The sequence below is a fragment of the Myotis daubentonii genome, chromosome 13 (assembly GCF_963259705.1).
Source record: "Myotis daubentonii chromosome 13, mMyoDau2.1, whole genome shotgun sequence".
Lineage (NCBI taxonomy): Eukaryota > Metazoa > Chordata > Mammalia > Chiroptera > Vespertilionidae > Myotis > Myotis daubentonii.
The window spans coordinates 39,924,587-39,945,394 of NC_081852.1; the positions used below are offsets into that span (position 1 = coordinate 39,924,587).

General features: G+C 37.0%; 1 protein-coding gene across 1 annotated transcript in view; it reads left to right on the top strand.

Annotated features, from left to right (window-relative positions):
* Window positions 1-20,808, top strand: part of MARCHF5 (membrane associated ring-CH-type finger 5) — a 44,747-nt gene that overhangs the window by 17,081 nt on the left and 6,858 nt on the right. Inside the window, exon 3 of the mRNA XM_059662849.1 lies at window positions 14,759-14,889. Within this exon, the coding sequence (XP_059518832.1) occupies window positions 14,759-14,889 (131 nt within the window). The remainder of the gene's footprint in view (window positions 1-14,758; window positions 14,890-20,808) is intronic.

Here is a 20,808-nt window from a genome sequence, read left to right on the forward strand (position 1 = left end):
GCTAAGCAGCACTCCCCCTATGGGAGTGCACTGACCACCAGGGGCGGCAGCTCTTGTGTTGAGCGTCTGCCCCCAGTGGTCAGTGTGCATCATAGCAACCAGTCGTTGTGCCATTTGGTTGATTTGCATATTAGGGTTTTTTTATATAGGATACTCTCTGCTTCCTCACATTCATAGCCTCCTCCATTATCAACCCTTTTCGCCAGAGTGATACATGTGTTGCAATTGATGAACCTATATTGGCACGTCATTATTAGTCCATTGTTTATATTAAGATTCATTATTGGTATTGTACATTCTATGGATTTGGACACATGTGCAATGACATGTATCTACTTTTAAAGTATAATACATAGCCGAAACCGGTTTGGCTCAGTGGATAGAGCGTTGGCCCGCGGACTGAGGGGTCCCAGGTTCAATTCCGGTCAAGGGCATGTACCTGGGTTGCGGGCATATCCCCAGTGAGAGATGTGCAGAAGGCGGCTGATCGATGATTCTCTCCCATCGATGTTTCTGACTCTCTATCTCTCTCCCTTCCTCTCTGTAAAAAATCAATAAAATATATTTAAAAAAATTTTAAAAAAAGTTTAAAAAAAATAAAGTATAATACATAGTGTTTTCATTGTCTTCATATTTTTTGCCTTTTTCAGAATGTCATATAGTTGGAATCATATAGTATATAGCCTTTTCAGATTGGCTTCTTTCAGTTAGTAATAAATATTTAAAGTTTCTCCATGTCTTGATAGTTCGTTTCTTTTTAGCACAGAACAATATTCCATTATCTGGATGTACCACAGTTTATTTATCCATTCACCTACTGAAGGACAACTTAGTCACTTTCAAATTTTTACAGTTACGAAAAAAGCTGCAGTAAACATCTGTGTGCAAAGTTTTTGTGTTTTTTGTTGTCAGTCCTCACCTGAGGATATTTTTTTCATTGATTTTTTAGAGAGAGACGGAGGAAGGGAGAGAAAGAGAAAGAAATATAGATGTGAGAGAGACACATCAACTGGTTCCCCCCACATGTTCCCTGACCAGGGCTGGGAATCAAACCTGAGACCCTTTGGTCTGCAGGCCAATGCTCCAACCACAAAGCCAAACCTGCCAGGGCACGTGTGCAGGTTTTTGTGTGGACTTAAGTTTTCAACTTATAAATGCCAAGGAACATGATTGCTGGATCATATGGTATGAATATGTCTAGTTTTGTAAAAAAAAAAAAAAAAATTATCAAAATGTCTTTTAAAGCAGTTGTATATTTTGCATTCCCACCAGCAATGAGTTCCTGTTGCTTTATATCTTTGTCAGCATTTGGTGGTGTCAGTGTTTTGGATTTTAGACATTTGGTGATATCCGTCTTCTTTAATGAGGTGTCTGTTAAATCTTTTGAAATTTTTAAAAATCAGGTTATTTTCTTGTTGAGTTTTACGTGTTCTTTGTATATTTTGTATAACAGCCTTTGATCTGGTATATCTTTCGTAAATATTTTCTCCCAGTCAGTAGCATTTCTTCTCATTTTCTTGATCTTTCTTCTTTTTTAATGTAGTCATTTACAGCTCTAAATTTCTAAGGACCGCTTAGATTTCTTTTTTAACCTGTTGATAAATTTCCCAAATGTCATTCTGTTTGATTTCTAATTTCACTCCATTGTGATCAAAGAACATACTTCTTCTGTCCTTTTAAATATATTAAGGCTTGTTTTATTGGTCTAACATGATGAATGTTCCATGTGTGCTTGAGAAGAAGATGTATTCTGCTATTGTTGGAAGGAGTGTTTTATAAATATCTAGTTGGTTCATAGTATTTTCAAGTCCTGTATTTCCTTGTGGCTCTTTCACCAATCCTTTGTTGAAAGTGGGATATGAAGTCTTCCACTTTAGTTAATTACCTATTTCTCCAATTCCTCCCATTTTTTGCCTCATTCATTTTGGGCTTTGTTGTTAGGTGCATATATTTTCCTAATTGTTTTATCTCTTATTTTATTTTTATTTTATTTTTTTAGTTCTATCTTGATGGATTGTCCCTTTTACCAATATAAAATGTCCTTCTTTGTTTCTACTAACAGTTTTTGTCTTTGAGTCGATTTTAACTGTAAAATTGACTTTAAATGTAGGCACTCCCTCTCTCATGTCTTAATACATTAGTGGTAAATTCTTAGGTTACTTTCAAGTGAAGTTTTTATTACAGTTTTGTTATTTCTTTATGGTTGTTCTCAACAAAGCATCAATTTAAAATTATGTATAGAGTTGAAAATAACTAACAATCACCCTCAAAAAATGGTTGTAAGCCCAGCCGGCATGGCTCAGTGGTTGAGCATTGACCTAAGAACCAAGAGGTCACAATTTGATTCACGGTCAGGGCACATACCTGGGTTGTAGGCTCAATCTCCAGTGGGGGCCTGCAGGAGGCAGTAGATCAATGATTTCCTCTCATCGTTGATCTCTCTCTCTCTCTCTTGCTCTCCCCCTCTCCTCTCTGAAATCACTACAAATATATATATACTAGAGGCCCGTTGCACAAAGATTCGCGCAATAGGCCTTCCTTCCCTGCTGTCAGCACCGGTTTTCCTCTGGCACCTGGGACCCAGGCCTTTGGTTCGGCCGCAGCATAGAAGCCAAGCCTCTTCAGTCTTAAGTCTTCGCTCCGCGCCTGTGAATGCAAATTAACCGCCATCTTTGTTGGGTTAATTTGCATACTCATCCTGATTGGCTTTGGGGCATAGCGGAGTGATAACCAATTTACATATTTCTCTTTTATTAATGTAGATATTTTAAATGGTTGTAAAATGTTAAGTGGAGTGTAAAGCTTGGAAAGGAAAGATATTCACTAGGGATAATGAGGAGTGGTTCTTAGGAGAAACTAAAAGTTTAGCAAACAGAAATAATAGTTATAATTTTATTTATTTTATTTTACAATAATATTAATAATATTAACAGGGAGCTCCACCTAGTGTGACTTAGTTGGTTAGAGCGTCATCCTGTGGACCAGAGGGTTCCGGATTCCATTCCTGGTCAGGGCACATACCCAGATTGCAGATTCAGTCCCCTGTTGGAGCATGTGCAGAGGCTCTCTCTCTCTCTCTCTCTCTCTCTCTCTCTCTCCCCCTCCCTCCCCTTCTCTCCCCCCCTTCCTCTCTCTCGAAAACCAATTAAAAAATAATAATAGTGATATCAATAGCTATTATTTTCTAACAGTTCACTACTATTTGCCAGACACTATATGTTGCGTATATTGCTTTATTTAAGCCTCTCAAAAGCATAGTAGATATTGTTTCTTATTTTACAGATAAGAAAAACAGAGTCACCAAATTTATTTAATGGAAGCCCATGTGCTTTTAGCAAGTAAGTGAAGGAGCCAGGATTTTAAATTGCTAAATTTCTTGTTACTGTCACTCAGTGAGACTGCTACCAGGCCACATATGAATAAGAAGTAGTTTTATGTACCATAAAAGGAAATAGGGATAATGTTAATTTGAATATCTTTTAGATACTATTAATGAATAACATGGATGGTGTACTCTTTTCTTTGTCTTGATATTTGCCCTGCTGGAAATGGAAAGGAATAACAAATATGTGAAACAAAATGTGCAGCAACTACAATATCTCATAATCAGTATTTCCTTTAACTTATTTTATTTTATTTTATTTTATTAAAATATATTTTATTGATTTTTTACAGAGGAAGGGAGAGAGATAGAAGAGTTAGAAACATCGACAAGAGAGAAACACCGATCAGCTGCCTCCCGCACATCTCCCACTGGGGATGTGCCCGCAACCCAGGCACATGCCCTTGACCGGAATCGAACCCGGGACCCTCCAGTCTGCAGGCCAACGCTCTATCCACTGAGCCAAACCGGTTCCGGCATCCTTTAACTATTTTAAATGTTTGAGTCTACTTTATGTATTTTCCCTCCAGATAATGCATTCACATGGACCAAAATTCAATGAAAAGTCTTTTTACCAGGCCTTCCAGCCATGATGCCAAGTACTTTTCTTGTTACAAATCTCTGGTGTTTTATTCTAGGGTGTTTCTCTTTTCTCTCTCCCTCCACTCCTCCCCTGCCTTCCTCCATCACTCCCTCTCTACACACACACACACACACACACACACACACACACACACACACACACACACACAATCTGCAAACTTTAGGGTAGAGTTAAAAGAACAAACAGTGGACAGGGAAATACCCAGAGATTGGTTAGGTCTCATTGATGAGGTTTTGAGTTGGTTGTGTGGTTTTTGCAGAATATTTCATAGATGGTCCTATGTACTTATTACGTCACAACATGAAGCATATAATGTACACTTGTCATACAAAGAAGAGACATTATAATTAACACCTCAGAAATACAAAGGATCACCGAAACCGGTTTGGCTCAGTGGATGGAGCATCGGCCTGCGGACTAAGGGGTCCCAGGTTCGATTCCAGTCGAGGGCATGTGCCTTAGTTGCGGGCGCATCCCCAGTGGGAGATGTGCAGGAGGCAGCTGATCAATGTTTCTCTCTCATCGATGTTTCTGGCTCTCTGTCTCTCTCCCTTCCTCTCTGTAAAAAAATCAGTAAAAATATATTTTAAAAAAAAAAAAGAAAAGAAAAGAAATACAAAGGATCATAAGAGACTTTTTTTTTAACAATTATTTGCCAACAAATTGAATAACCTAGAGGTAAAGAATAAATTCCTAGAAACATACAACCTGCCAAGACTAAATCATGAAGAAATCGAAAATGTGAACAAAACAATAACAAATAAGGAGGTCATAAACCTCCAACAATGAAAAGCCCAGGACCAGATGGTTTCACTGGTGAATTCTACCAAAGTTTTAAGGAAACAGTTCTTCTCAAACTCTTTAAAAATTGAAGAGGAGAAAATACTGCCAAACTTACTTTATAAGTCCAGCATTAACCTGATACCAAAACCAGATAAGGACACTACAAGAAAACTACAAGCCAATATCCCTGATGAATATAGATGGGAATTCTCAACAAAATACTAGTAAACCAAATTCAACAGCACATTAAAAGGATCATACATCATGGTGAGGTGGAATTTATACCTAGAATGCAAAAATGGTTTACTACAGCCCTAGCCGGCTTGGCTCAGTGGATAGAGCGTCAGCCTGTGGACTGAAGGGTTGCAGGTTCGATTCCAGTCAAGGGCATATGCCTGGGTTGCGGGCTCGATCCCCAATGGGGGGCATGCAGGAGGCAGCAGATCAATGATTCTCTTTCATCATTGATGTTTCTCTTTCTCCCTCTCCCTTCCTCTCTGAAATCAATAAAAATATATTTTTTTAAAAAAATGGTTTACTACAAATGAATGAATGTGATACACCACATTAACAGAATGAAAGATGAAAATTATATCATAATCTAATAGATGCAGAAAAAGCAACAAATTGGGAATAAAAGGAACACTTCAACATAATAATGGCCACATACGATAAATCCATGGCTAAACATCATACCCAACATTGAAAGATCAAAAGCTTCTCCGCCAAGATCAATAAGACAAGGGGCATCCATTTTCACACTCCTATTCAACATAGTACTGGAAGTCCTAGCCAGATCAACTAGGCAAGAAAAAGATATAAAAAGCATCCAAATCAAAGAGAATAAAGTAAAATTGTCTTTGTTTGCAAATAATATGACCTTATATGTAGAAAATCCTAAAGACTATTCCCTCCCCCCCCCCCCCAAAAAAAAAAAAAAAAAACTTGTTAGCCTGGCTGTGGTGGCTCAGTGGTTGAGCGACAACCTATGAACCAAGGGGTCATCTGTTAGATTCCTGGTCAGGGCACATGCCCAGGTTGTGGGCTCAATTCCCAGTAGGGGACCTGCAGGAGGCAGCCAATCAATGATTCTCATCATTGATGTTTCCATATCTCTCTCCCTTTCTCTCTCTAAATATCAGTAAAAACATCTTTTAAAAAAAGGTATCTTTCACATTAAAAAAAAAACTTGTTAGAACCAATAAGCTAATTTAGTAAAGTTGCAAGTACAAAATCAACATACAAAAATCAGTTGTATTTCTATATACTAACAATAAGTTATCTGAAAAATAAATAAAGCCAGTTCACATAATATCAAAAGAAATAAAATGCTTAGGAATAAAACAAAGATATAAGACATTGATACAAGAAATGAAGAAGACACAAATGGACAGATACCCCATATTCATGGATTAGGAAAAATTAATGTTAAAATGTTCATTTTCCCAAAGTCATATAGATTCAGTATAACCCCTATTGAAATTCCAATGGCATTTTTCACAGAAGTAGTAAAAATCCTAAAATTTATATGGAACCACAAAAGAACTCTATTAGCCCAACCAATCTAGAGAAAAAAGAACAAAGCTGGAGGCATGACACTTTCTCATTTCAAACTATAAAACTACTAGAGGCCTGGTGCACAAAATCCGTGGGGGGAGGGGGGGGTCCCTTCAGCCCAGCCTGCACCCTTTCCAATCTGGGACCCCTTGGGGGATGTCCAACTGCTGGTTTATTGGGCCTAAACCGGCAGTCAGACATTCCTCTCACAGTCCTGGACTGCTGGTTCTTAATCACTCACCTGCCTGGCCAGCCTGGTTGCCCCTCACTGCCTCTGCATGCCGGCCTGGTCGCCCCCAACTGCGCCCCCCCTGCCAGCCTAGTCACCCCACGCAGCCTGCTTGTTCAGTTGTTCGGTCATCCCTCACTAACCCCCCCTGCCAGCCTGTTTGTAGGCAGCCATCTTGTGAGGGCGTGAGGGTTAATTTTCATATTACCTCTTTATTATATAAGATATTACAAATCTCTAGTAATCAAAACAGTGTGGTACTGGTATAAAAACAGATACAAAGGCCAGTGGAGCAGTATTGAGAGCCAAGAAATAAACCTGTGCATATGTGTTCAACTAATATTTGAAAAGGGAGCCAAGAATACTCGGTGAGGAAAGAAAGTCTCTTCAATAAATGGTGTTGGGCAAACTGGCTATTCACATACAAAAGAATGAAATTGGACCTCTGTCTTATACCACTCATAAAAATTAAGAATGGATTAATGACTTAAATTTAAGACATGAAACTGTAAAACTTCTAGAAAAAAAAAGAGAGAAGCTTTTGACATTGGTCTTAGTAATGAGTGTTGGAGATACACCAAAAGTACAAGTACCAAAAGCAAAAATAAATAAGTGGGACTACGTCAAACTGAAAAGCTTCTGCACAGCAAAATAAGCAATCAGCAAAATGAAAAGGCACCCTATGAAATAGGTAAAGATATTTTCAAACCATCTAAGCAACTCATATAACTCAATAGCAAACACACACACACAATCATTAAAAAATGGACAAAGGACTTGACTAGACATTTTTTCCAAAGAAGTCATACAGATTGCCAACCAGTGTATGAAAAGATGCTCAACATCACTAATCATCAGAAAAATGCACATCAGCTACTCTTTCAAAAACAGTAAACTAAGTTAATAAGCATGATAGAACTCTGATCTAAGATGTATGTTTGAGAAAAAAACTGGTATATGGCTCTGGTATAAAAACAGAACTTTTGGGAAATTCTCATGTAGGAAATAAAGAATAGATCCTTTTTGCTGAAAGGTCTGGGACAAGAAAGGGGAGGAAAATTCATGGAGCCAGGAAATCTTGATTGTTACTGCATAACACTAAGTACTCTATTAAGAGCTTCTTTTACTTTATGTTAATTTTCACAAAAACGGGTAGATATCTTCATTGAACAGATGCAGAAATTGAGGTCTGGAAATACCAGTTTGTCCACATTCACACAGCAGACCCTACATAATGCTTACCCACCTTGTTATGTTGCCTTTTAAGGAGTCTAATAGGTGCTCCTGTAATGAAAATGAAACCATAATGTCAGGTTCACTTTCCTTGAGGTTATGGTTAAGCTGAACTTTATGATACCCTTGGTTATTCTCTAAAAAGTAGTTTTCCTTACTAATAAAAGTAATTATATTATCATAATGGAAAACTTGAAAACTGTAGGTATGTTTAAAGAAAATGTCTACTTTTTTATGTAGTAATTAATATTGTCATCTTTTTTTGGTGTTTCTTTCATTACACTTTGAACTTTTTCAGCTTTTTATTTTGAAGTTCAAAGAATTGAATATCTTAGGTATGGTTTTCTACAAAAAGCAGACGAAACTTGTCTTCTAATAAGTTTTAATGTTTCTTGATCCTTTCCTAACTTAACTCCTATATTAAGCTTCTCTAGATTTGATACTTTTTCTTTCTTTGTATTCCGCTTTGGATACGAAATCTTGTGGATTCTATTCTAGTTTATTCTGACTTTAAATCTGTTATAAGATTAGTTTTCTCTCACTAGCTCTTTTATATTGTGTCTTGTTCTTCAAAGATCTGGTCAAGGTTTCTATCAAATAACCCCCACCTTACTGGTATGCCACCTTTTAAAAAATATATAAGCCTTTTGAATAAAGTTGTTTAGCTAGTTAAAGGTCTTTTAGCATTCTCCCTCCCCAGATTATCAACTTCAAGTCTAGGTTAAGATTCACTTCTGTTCATTAGTAAATACATATGGCAATTTAAAAACTCTTTAATCTTAATATTTCATTAACATGTATCTGTATAGTTTGTACCATACTATCATACATTATTAACTTTGCCTTAAAATTTTTCAGTTGTTTAATATGAATTTATTGTTTGTCCCTAACTAGATTATGGGCTCCTTGGAGGCAGAGGCCTTTATTTTAATACACAGTAAAATATTATGTGTACAATAGGTGCTTAATAAGTACTTAGTAGTTGACCTTATAACCCACAAATATGCTATGGGCTATTCTACTCTAAGGATAAATTTAAGTTTTCCCTTGGCACAAACTGTAATTATAAAAGAACTGCTATGATGGTCTTTAGTTACTGTTCATGGTGATAAGCTATGTATATTCACATGGAGGAATAGTACTCATTTGCTTTGACTCTGGATCTTTTATTCTTCAAGCTTGTTTGGTTTTTGTTTTGTTTTGGGAGATTTTTGATCAATTATTAGATTAGTTTTCTAAAAAATTGTCCAAGAACAACATATCCTTTCTTCCTTTTTACAGTCTGATGACTAACTTGTTATCAAGCAATGTAACTTAGCAGGGTGTTTGTTCTTACATAAAAATGGTCAACTCTCAACCTACAAGTAGAGCAGTCAAAGATGAAACTTACATAAGCTTGTCTGAGGCTTCTTAGACCTCACCTCCAAAGTCAAGTTTAAAAACAGTGTTGAATGCTAGGGAAAGAGTTAAAACTCTTTACTGTCCCATGAGGATTCCCACATACTTTTAATTGAGTTGGTTGCTGTGATATTATTTCGTCCTCAATGAAATCCACATTTGTTGATTTGGGACCATATAATTAATACCTTTTTTTAAAAATTCTTTTTTAACAATGGATTGAATCAAAGACTTGCCCCAGTGCTACAACTAGTTCCTATGCCATTATATTCTGGTGCTCTGTAGAGCAGACCAAAGTGTCCTGATGTACTGCCAAGTACCATGTGCTGAGATAGCTGTGGCCTAGAGAGTCCTGAGAGTGATGCCAATCATCATCAAAAAGCAATTTTTAAGCACCTATCTGTACATGGTTCTATCCTAGGCACTGTACAAAACGAGTTAAACAGACATGGCCCCTGCCCCCTGGGAGTTTTCAGTCTAAGATGATGCTGACATGGACAGACATAAAGGATATTGAGACAACTGAGCAAACATTGAACAAGAACATAAAGTACTAACATTATGCACAAGCAAAGGGGTAAGTGCATTTTGTGGAATAGTGTGTAAAGGAAGCCTCTTGGGACATGAACAGGGTGGGTAGAGCAATTAAGTCAATCAACCTCTATCAGGTTAGGTTAGTTTCACTGGGTAGTTGGGTTTGCATACAGACTCAGTCAAAATAGAGACAGGACATTCCAGAAACAGAGTGCAACAAAAAGAAGACTTGGAGCAAGAAGAGAAGTTTAAACCTATATTGTTGGACTCTTGGCCTCCCAAACTTGCAGTTCTGAATCTGAAAGTAGGGCTGATATTTTGACTTAGCAAGTTGGCATTTAAGTTGGGTCAGGGCAAAATTGTTTTTTCAATGCAAAGGAAAAAACAACACAATAAAAACCTGAAAACTTGAGTAGCTTTTTGCTTGTTGATTCTCTCTAAATCATTGGCCACTTAATAGAAATCTTGGAGTTCATGGGAGCTATAAACTTCTTAATTACTTTATGAATTACCTAAAAATGCTCATTAAATTATGTTCTGTGTTAGAAACTATAGCACTCATAACATAGAAATTATTTTTCAGGAATTGGTCAGGGTATCTGTCCTTGAAAAAGGTCCTAGGAATTCTGGGTATTATTGTAAGTAGTGCCAGCAGATGTTGTATGCTAAGTATTGCCTGCCCTTAGTTCATTAATTTTGTATCTTCCAAGATATGCCTTTAATACCATTCATACACATAGACTTGAATTTAAATCGCAGCTATAGCAAATCTGTGTTCATAGTGTCTGTCCAATAAAACTCACTACTACAGTGGTTCTCAACCTTCTGGCCCTTTAAATACAGTTCATGTTGTGACCCAACCATAAAATTATCTTCGTTGCTACTTCATAACTGTAATGTTGCTACTGTTATGAATTGTAATGTAAATATCTGATATGCAGGATGGTCTTAGGCGACCCCTGTGAAAGGGTCGTTCGACCGCCAAAGGGGTTGTGACCCACAGGTTGAGAACCGCTGCACTACTACTTTTTCAGTAGACATGGACTTAGGAGTTTCCCCAGTAGTTCTCAGCTCACTATTTGCTGTCATTCATATATGAAATGTGAAAATTTGAATTTACCCAAAATATTAGTGTAGTTATTTTCTTTACAAAAGTTTTCTTTTTAATCCTCACCTGAGGATATGTTGTTTAATTGATTTTAGAGAGAAAGGGAGAGATAAACAATCGGTTGCCTCCCCATACCCACACCGACCCAGAATCAAACCTACAACCTGTTGGTGCATGGGACAACACTCCAACCAACTGAACCATCCAGCCAGGCCAAAAGTATTTTTATTGTATGAAAGAATTCACAATGGATTTCCTTTTAATTGTCATCCATGTGTAATTACAATACTATTGAAAACATAAGTAGCAAAGCCCACTAAGGCATTAAAAATTCAATGTGCCTTTTTAAAATATTGAAACCTTTTTATGCCCTCACATATTTAATTTATAAAGTATGTGTATTCATATTTTTTCCTCCCCATTAGAATTAAGGTTTTTAAGGACTGGAGTCATGCCTTTCCTTCATTGCAATAACTTTTTGTGTTGTAATATGACAATAAGAATCTAGTTGCTATTATTATTTTCCTTTTGTGACCCCAAATCATGGGGTAGTAGCACATGATAAGCTTCCTAATAGGCAGGGTATGATTTTAGGGACTGTCATGCAGAGGACTTCAGTGATTGTTGTTATCCACCAAATATCTTATTTAGATAATCTTAAGTTCTCAGAAATACCTCCTCTGCGTGGCAGCTTATTATTCTAATGGTATATTTACCATTAGACATTTAATCTTTCTTTTAATTATTGAACTAATCTTGGACTAGTCTATCTGGAAGAGCCTTGAGAAGTTTAGACAAAATAAACTTAAGACAAAGCCTAGATAGAATTTTGTCAGAAAAACTAAGGGCCATAAAATCCAGCCAGTGTCTTCATTTAATCCAGCATATCTTTTGCTTATGAACCAAAGGATGAGTAGAAATTTTCCAAAATGAAGAGTGAAGATTTTGTTTGCTTTTGCATGTGCAAAAAGAATTCACGCCTAATGATTCAGCAAGAAAATTGAGCTCATTTTGTTAGAACCTGAAATCGTTAAAGGAAAGATATTCAAACATCTCTAAATTGTCTGTGTTCATGATAGATAACAGTGGTAGTGATGGATTACTTTTTAGAATTATGTTTTTGTCCAAATGGTTGATTGTTTCTTAGAAATTAAATTGCTTTACTACATCAGTAGATAATTCCAAGTATACTGTTAAAAAAGAGGAAGGAAAGAAGTTACATTGGAAGCATGTAAAAACCTCTTTCCATATAAATTCTGATTCTGACTGGTAGGAAATAGTTTTGTAACGGGCTCTGGAGAGAATAATGAAAAAGGAAGATCTAAAGATTTTCTTTTTTGAGCTTTTGTTCTAATTCAGGAGTCACTGAACTTTTTTCTGTTAAAAAATATACAGCCATGCTCCAATAAAACTTTATTTACAAAAACAGGCAGCCAGCTGGGCCATAGTCTCCAGCCCCTGTTGTAATATGTGGAAACAGTTAATAAGTACATTAGAGTATGTTAGTGATAAGTGCTTTGGGAAAAAAAACTAGAGCAGAGTAATCAAATAGGTAGTATAGTGAGGTGTATGTTGGCAGGGTGGGCGGGCCTCACTGAGATCAAGAAGAAGAAGACGAATCAGTAAAGGAGACTAAAAAGTTAGTGACTGGTAAGATGGAAAGAAAACCAAGAGATGGTGATACCCTGGAAGTGCAGTGAAGAACCATATACTAGTAGTAGGAAGAAGAGGGGAATATCTGTCAGCTGTTGCTGATAGGCTAAATAAGAGGAAAGCTGAGATTGGATTTAGCTGTGCACAGGTTATTAGTGACCTTGATGAGCAATTTTGGTAAGTGGGTTCAAGAAAGAATTGAATGAGTGAAAACAAAGTCTTTTGAAGAATTTTGTTGTACATGGAGAAGGGGGGGTGGGGGGGGAATCAAATGAAGAGTTTCTTTAAGATAGAAGAAATAATGACATGTTTGTTTGGAAATCATCCAACAAATAGTAGGGGGAAATGATGTGGGAAAGGAGAGAATTGAAGGAGCTGTGGATTTGAGTTGGAGAGAGGATGGGATCTGGTAGATGAGTACATGTGCTGTAGCGTCTGATGATGTTCTCATGTGGCTTTAGTTTTCTAATTAAAAAAATTATCAGTAGAGAATAGGAAAGTTGAAGTATTATCTTTCATTTTTAATACCAGCATTTGAGGGATCTTTGGTGACTCACTAAAATAACTTTTAAAAATATTTTTTTATTGATTTTGAGAGAGAGAAAAACATGGATGTGAGAGCCGAACATCTATCGGCTGCCGCCTGCATGGGAATCAAGCACGAAACCTGGGCATCTCCCCTGTCTGGGAATCAAACCAGCAACCTTTTAGTACATGGGATGATGCCCAACCAACTGACCCACACTGGTCAGAGCTAAAATGACTTCTATTGTGCCTTCTGAGGGAATTTTAAACTTAACCCAGCAAATTTGCATATTTTAAGGATTAAACCTTACATTATGAGATTAAATAATCATGCATGTAATGCCTGTGGCACAACATTTGGTATCATGTAGACACTCAAGAAATGATAGCTATCATTAGAGGACGTAGAATCCGTATGTACTGAATGCACTAAACTAGGCTTACTTTATCTATTTGGTCCCAAAAGATAATCTTATAATTTTAAATGTTTGGTAAGTTAGAATTTGGCAATAGTAAAATAAATATGCTAAATTTAAATCAATAGATCCTTTGGCGTCTCTCCAAATGTTCCTTCTACTTTACAGTGTGGTCTTTCTTTGTGACTTAGTGATATTATTGGCTCCAGTCATCAGGGGGAAGTATTGATCAGAGGCTCCAAAGATGAATGCTTGTTCTTATGCGGTCATTATTTTATCATTTTGCTATGTTAATTTCTTTGTACAGTGCAAATAAACTATTTTTGTGTATAGTATCCTCCTATAGATTGTAAGTTCCCGGAAGGTAGGTAATAACACTTGTACATTTCTAAGAAAATGACTCAAGTAATAGATTGTATATAGATGGTATTCAGTAACTTCTGATTACTAAATCAAGGTTTCATAATCCTGTGATTAAACTTAGATATTCAGTTCTAAATTTAGGCCTTGCTCCAATTCAGGACTAAAACCCTTCCACTGCTCTGGAAAATTCTGGAGCCAAATTTTGTTATTGTGCTAAATGGTTGTTAATTAGAATACCTCCAAATGTAGCTATCCCAAATAAATTCCAGAGGGAGGTAGTAGTCAAATTTCACAGTTAAGCACATAATAATAGAAGCACAATTGGCACACACAGCTGTTGGAATGCCATAAAAACTGGTGTTATGATAATTAAAAGAAGTTATTAGAGAATAATACTCAACTAATTATAGCATATTGAAAATCTAAGATAGATTGACTTTGTGTAACTATGAGAAAATAGCCTTAGTTACTTTCACTGGCTGTATCAAGAAAGTAATGATTGAAGTCAAAGAAATGATACTCTTAGCAAATACTAGAGAATCTAGTTGTGGCCAAGAACTGTTTGGGAAGGGCAAGCTGAAACAGCTATTTCATTCTGTAGTAGCCAATGTAATTATTAAGAGAAGTGAGAGAACTACTTCTTTTATAAGCAGCAACTATGAGGCTTTAATCGGGTTGCTGCTAAAGAAAAAGTTTAAAGGGGCTATATTTAAATTCAGGAAGTAACATTTAGCTATTCATGCAAAAGACTGAGAAATTCTAAATCTATTCAAATCTGGATTTCCATCACATTTATAAAAGTTATTTCCAAAGCATCAGAACAACCATCAGATATAGGGGAAATATTGAAAAAGTATTTTATTTTATTTTATTTTATTTTTTATGCCCCGCCGCCCCCCTCCCCTTTTCTGAAAAAGTAATTTTAAAAAATCTGTCCTGTGTTGAAACTTTGCTTGTTTTCTTTGTATCATAGGTCCAGTTGTGTACGTCTTGGACCTTGCAGACAGACTGATCTCAAAAGCCTGTCCATTTGCTGCAGCGGGAATCATGGTTGGCTCTATCTATTGGACAGCTGTGACTTACGGAGCAGTGACAGTAATGCAGGTTCACTATTTTACTTTATTCAGTTACATTACCTCTTTTTTCTTTCTTTTTCTTTTGTTTTTTTTAATTTCAAAGAGGAAGGGAGAGGGATAAAGAAACATCAGTGAGAGAGAATCATTGATTAGCTGCCTTCTGCATGCCCCCTACTGGGGATCAAGCCCAAAACCTGGTTATGTGCCCTGACTGAGAATCAAACCATGACCTTCTGGTTCATAGGTCAGTGCTCAACCAGTGAGCAAACACCAGCCAGGGCAAGGAGTTTTAAATTTTATTTTGAACAAGTAATAACTTTCTTGTGATCTAAAAATAAGAAAGTATATAAAAAGCTGTTTAGTGTCCAGAATTGCCACAATTTATAACCAGTGTCATATTGATTAGAAAATTTGTTGCTTCCAGTAACTGTTGATGAAGATTAGAGACTTACATTTTAAGGTTTAGTCCCAGGCCCTTGACTCTTCTCTCTATACCTCGTCCTTAAAGATTTTCAGCTATCATCTCTGATTTTTTGTGTTCTGATCTATGTCTTTTGCCCTCATCTTTCCTCATATCCACTTCTACAATAGCAGCATGACCCTTCTCCTTAAAAAGGACTTCTTGTGACCTCACTGTCAATATTATGAAATCAAACTTGTCTTTCTCAATTTAAAACCTAAATTTAGTTCCTTTTATAATTTATTTATACTTTTTATTCCTATTGTTATTTTTTCACCTACTCAATTTATAGCCTACATTCTTAGCTTTTAACTTTCTACTACATAGCCCTCCCTATATGCAGTCCACTGACCAAGTCCAAGCAGTTTTCATTTTGATGTCTTACCTCTGTGGCTTCCTTTCCACAGTTTTTACCTCATGATTTCTTGTCATTCTCCCATCATAACCTGGACTACTAAAGGAGCCTCTTGATTAGTTTTCTAACTTCATTTTCTTTTATCAACCTGTCCTTTCAAATGAATCTTCCTAAAATAATACCTTCAACATCTTAGTTCAAGCTTACCATCTCTTCTGTCTTAAGTACTGCTTCTTAAAAGTAGCACCTAGATTGGTTAAGCATTTCATAAGTAACTTAATAAACACACTTATGTTTATAAATGCTATAATTTGTTTTTCTTTCATATAAATTAGTGCATGGAAGAAAAAGGGAGTTAAAGCAAGTCCTCAAGTAGTGTTTCATTCAACATCATTTTGTTATGTTGATAAGATACTGTAGGAAGTTAACTCTTGTTTATATCAATTATCGTATGGTAAAGTTAGTTTCATTATTCATCATTTCAGTTAAAAGTCACAGAACCGCCCTGACCAGTTTGGCTCAGTGGCTAGCACGTCAGCCTGTGGACTGAAGAGTCCCAGGTTCGATTCTGGTCAAGGGCATGTACCTTGGTTGCGGGCACATCCCCAGTGGGGGGTGTGCAGGAGTCAGCTGATCCATGTCTCTCTCATGGATGTTTCCAACTCTCTATCCCTCTCCCTTCATCTCTGTAAAAAATCAATAATATATATATATATATATATATTTTTTTTTTTTTTTTTTTTTTTTTTTTAAAGTCACAGAACCTGCCCTAGCTGGTTTGGCTCAGTGGATAGAGCGTCGGCCTGCAGACTGAAGGGTCCCAGGTTCGATTCTGGTCAAGGACACATGCCTGGATTGTGGACTTGATCCCCAGTAGGGGGTGTGCAGGAGGCAGCCAATAGATGATTCTCTCATCATTGATGTTTCTGTCTCTCCCTCTTCCTTCCTCTCTGAAATCAGTAAAAATATATTTTTTTAAAAGTTACAGATCCTGCCGAGACAGGTTTGGCTCAGTGGATAGAGCGTCGGCCTGTGGACTGAGGGGTCCCAGGTTCGATTCCAGTCAAGGGCATGTACTTGGGTTGCGGGCACACCCCTGGTGGGAGATGTGCAGGAGGCAGCTGATCGATGTTTCTCTCTCATCGATGTTTCTAGCTCTCTATCTCTCTCCCTTCCTCTCTGTGAAAAATCAATAAAATATATTTAAAAAAAAAAAAAAAGTTACAGATCCTGTTGACACCATTAAAGTGAGGACTTACTGTATATATGTAATATTCCAAAAATTGCACATAATCTGTATATGTCAGGGTCCATAGTAAGCAACCTTTCTGAAGTTGCTCCATCAATAGCCATGGTGAGACAGTATTAAAAGGCTTCTTCATAAAATCTTGATGACACCCAAAAATCTGGATATAGTCACTGGAATGAATCACAGATAGTAAGATGTCATTTGTGGTGAGTGTGGTGGATAAAGATTGAGAACCACTGATTTGAAAAAGATCCCATTTTCTTAACCTGCTTTGTTATGCAGAGTCCTCCATAGTCTTACTTCATGCTGCTTTGAGAGCCTGTTGGGTTGTCTCCTCCAACCCATCCTTATGTGTTTAGTAGTTGTTGTTTTTGGCTTATGTCCCTGCCTCATACCTGTGCTTCCAGTTCCCTCTCTACTAATTCAAATCTAAACCCTCCTTTCAGGCTTAGTTCAGCCACTTTTCCTCCACCTCCATAAAATTTGCCCACTGTGGTTTCTTCTTCCTCTGCATTGGTGACATTTTTTATTCCTCAAATGGCAGGTAATTTTGTGCTGACCTACATAAAATTTATATATTTCTTATATAGATTACCTAAATTATTTAACTTTTCCTATATTCAGGCCTTACTTTTCCTGTTAGAAGGTAATTTGCTTGAAAGTAGAGACTATCTTTCATGTATTCCTGTGTAGCATATAACAGAGACTAACACTTTAACGTTTTCATGAATATTGATTTTTTATATGATCAGTTCTATCAGGTGTCACAGGATTACTTATTTTCTAACCAATAGATCGTTTCTAATAATGATTATCATTACATCATTAGATCAAGGAAGTTCAGGACAATTCTAGGACTGAGAAAACTTAGAGCAGATTTTACATTATTTAATGTACAAATACATTACAACTGTATATTTGTTACAGATGAGAAAACTAGGCCCTCTGAGACTGATTTCTCTTAAGACCTAAATGACTATAAGAAATGGGATGGCTCTTTTTGAGAAAAAGACTTTAACTCAATCTTAAAAGATTTGTGATAATTAATGCGACACTTCAACAGGAGTCAATTAAGGAATATAGTTTGTATCCTCCAAAAAGGGCTACTAGTTGTATCATGACATTTTGAACAATATTGGTATGATTCAGTCAAAAAGTTAACACTGAGTCTGCGTAAAATATAAAACAAATTGAAAGCCCTGATCCCCAGCCTCAAGGAACATAGTCTAAGACAAGATGGACAAAATGAACAACTGGAGAACAGTTATATGGTTCCATAAACAATTGTGATGAGCGTAGAAACTACATAAGCAGTATTGTATTCAATAAAAGTAAAAAATCATTTGAAGTTATGAAAAAGGTAAGTCTTGAGCTGACCCTTGAAGGAAATAATTTGGATTGATAGAGAAAAGAAATGATATAAGTACAGAGATTAAAATGAACATGATGGTTAATCGTGACAGTAAAGAAAAAAATCTTAAAATTATGATAATACATATATATTAGGTGTTATCATTTAGAAATAAACTTTACATGTACTATCTCACATGAAAACATTTTTTTTTTAAGCTCAGAAATGAGAGAGATTACTGTGGACAGTAGGTAGTACTATGTGTTACTGAAGAGCATTAGGAAGACTTTTACCTACTTGAGCATATTTGTTAGGGAATGTGCCATCAGCAGTATTTAGGGTTTTCTCTTTAACACTTTCCTGTTACTTTTCCTTTTGTTCTCTTATTACTATGAAGTAAATCAGATTAAGGAATCACAACTATTCTCTTTTTTTTATATATATATATTTTTTTTTTATTGATTTTTTACAGAGAGGAAGGGAGAGATATAGAGAGTTAAAAACATCGATGGGAGAGAAACATCGATCAGCCGCCTCCTGCACATCTCCCACGGTGGTTGTGCCCGCAACCCAGGTACATGCCCTTGACCGGAATCGAACCTGGGACCCCTCAGTCCGCAGGCCGATGCTCTATCCACTGAGCCAAACCGGTTTCGGCACAACTATTCTCTTTATTGTTGAAAGTATTACATATGTCCCTTTATTTCCCCCCTTGCCCTCTGAACCCCCTACCCCCAAGCCTTCACCACCCTATTGTCTGTGACTATGGGTTATGCATATACACATATGAGTTCATTGGTTGATTTCCCCCCCCCCCCCGCCACACACACACACACACACACACACACACACACACACACACACACCCCTTCCACCATCCCTGCCTTCTTCCCTCTGAGGTTTGACAGTCTGTTCAACATTTCTAGGTCTCTGGGTCTATTTTTGTTCATCAGTTTTGACATATGAGTGAGATCATGTGATACTTAATCTTTTTCTGACTGGCTTATTTTGCTTAGCATAATGCTCTCTAAGTCCATTAGTGCTGTTGCAAATGGTAAGGGTTCTTTCTTTTTTACAGCTGTGTAGTATTCTGTTGTGTAGATGTACCACAGCTTTTTAATCCACTCATCTGCTGATGGGCACTTAGGCCATTTTCAAATCTTAGCTATTGTAAATTGCGCTGCTATGAACATAGGAGTGCATATATTCTTTCTGATGGGTGTTTCTAGTTTCTTGGGATATATTCCTAGAAGGGGGTTCACTGGGTCAAATGGTAGTTCCATTTTTAATTTTTTGAGGAAACTGAAAACTGTTTTCCACAGAGGCTGCACTAGTCTGCATTCCCACCAGCAGTGTACTAGGGTTCCCTTTTCTCCACATCCTCACCAACACTTGTCGTTAGTTGATTTTTTGATGGTAGTCATTCTAATAGGTGTGAGGTGGTACCTCATTGTCATTTTGATTTGCATCTCTGATGATTAGTGACTTTGAGCATTTTTTCATATGACTTTACCCTTCTGTATGTCCATTTTGGAGATATTCCCATTTATTTTTTCATGAACACGTCATAGGTTCAATCTCTGTTAATTGTGAGGAACTTAAATAGGAACTTCACTTATATTTTTATTGAAAAGACAATAGTTCATTTTTCCCTAGCACTGGGCTGAAGACCTTTCAAGCACTGATGCATTTAATCCTTGCAAGAATCTTGTGTCATAGATACTATCAATTATTCCTTGTTTACAGGTTCAAAGAGTTTACATGTTCAGAACCACACAGCAAGAGAAAGCATTAAGACTCCTGTCCCTGCCCTAGCCGGTTTGGCTCAGTGGATAGAGTGTCAGCCTGCGGACTGAAGGGTTCTGGGTTCAATTCCAGTCGTGGGCACATGCCCAGATTTCAGGCTCAGTCCCCAATAGGGGGTGTGCAGGAAGCAGCCAGTCAATGGTTCTCTCTCATCATTGATGTTTCTTTCTTTTTCTCCCTCTCCCTTCCTCTCTGAAATTTAAAAAAAAAAAAAGTTACTTAAAAAAAAAAAATACACACAGCCAGCACCGGTTTGGCTCAGTGGATAGAGCATCGGCCTGCGGACCTAAGGGTCTCAGGTTTGATTCCAGTCAAGGGCATGTACCTTGGTTGTGGGCACATCCCCAGTGGGGGGTGTGCAGGAGGCAGCTGATCGATGTTTCTCTCTCATTGATGTTTCTAACTCTCTATTCCTCTCCCTTCCTCTCCGTAAAAAATCAATAAAATATATTTTTAAAAAAATACACACACAAAAAAAACAGACTTCTGTTCCTAATCTTGGGCTCCTTAAGTGAAATCTGGTTGCAAAGGCAATTGGAGCATTTTCTGTCCCTAATCTTGGGCTCCTTAAGTGAAATGTGGTTGCAAAGGCAGTTGGAGCATTTATTCTGGAACAATGGAACCTTAATATCCAACCTAGTTCCACTTTTGCATTTAGTATAAAGACATCCCCCATAAGCATTGTCCATTCTTAATTACACTACACTTAATTATCCTAAATTCTAA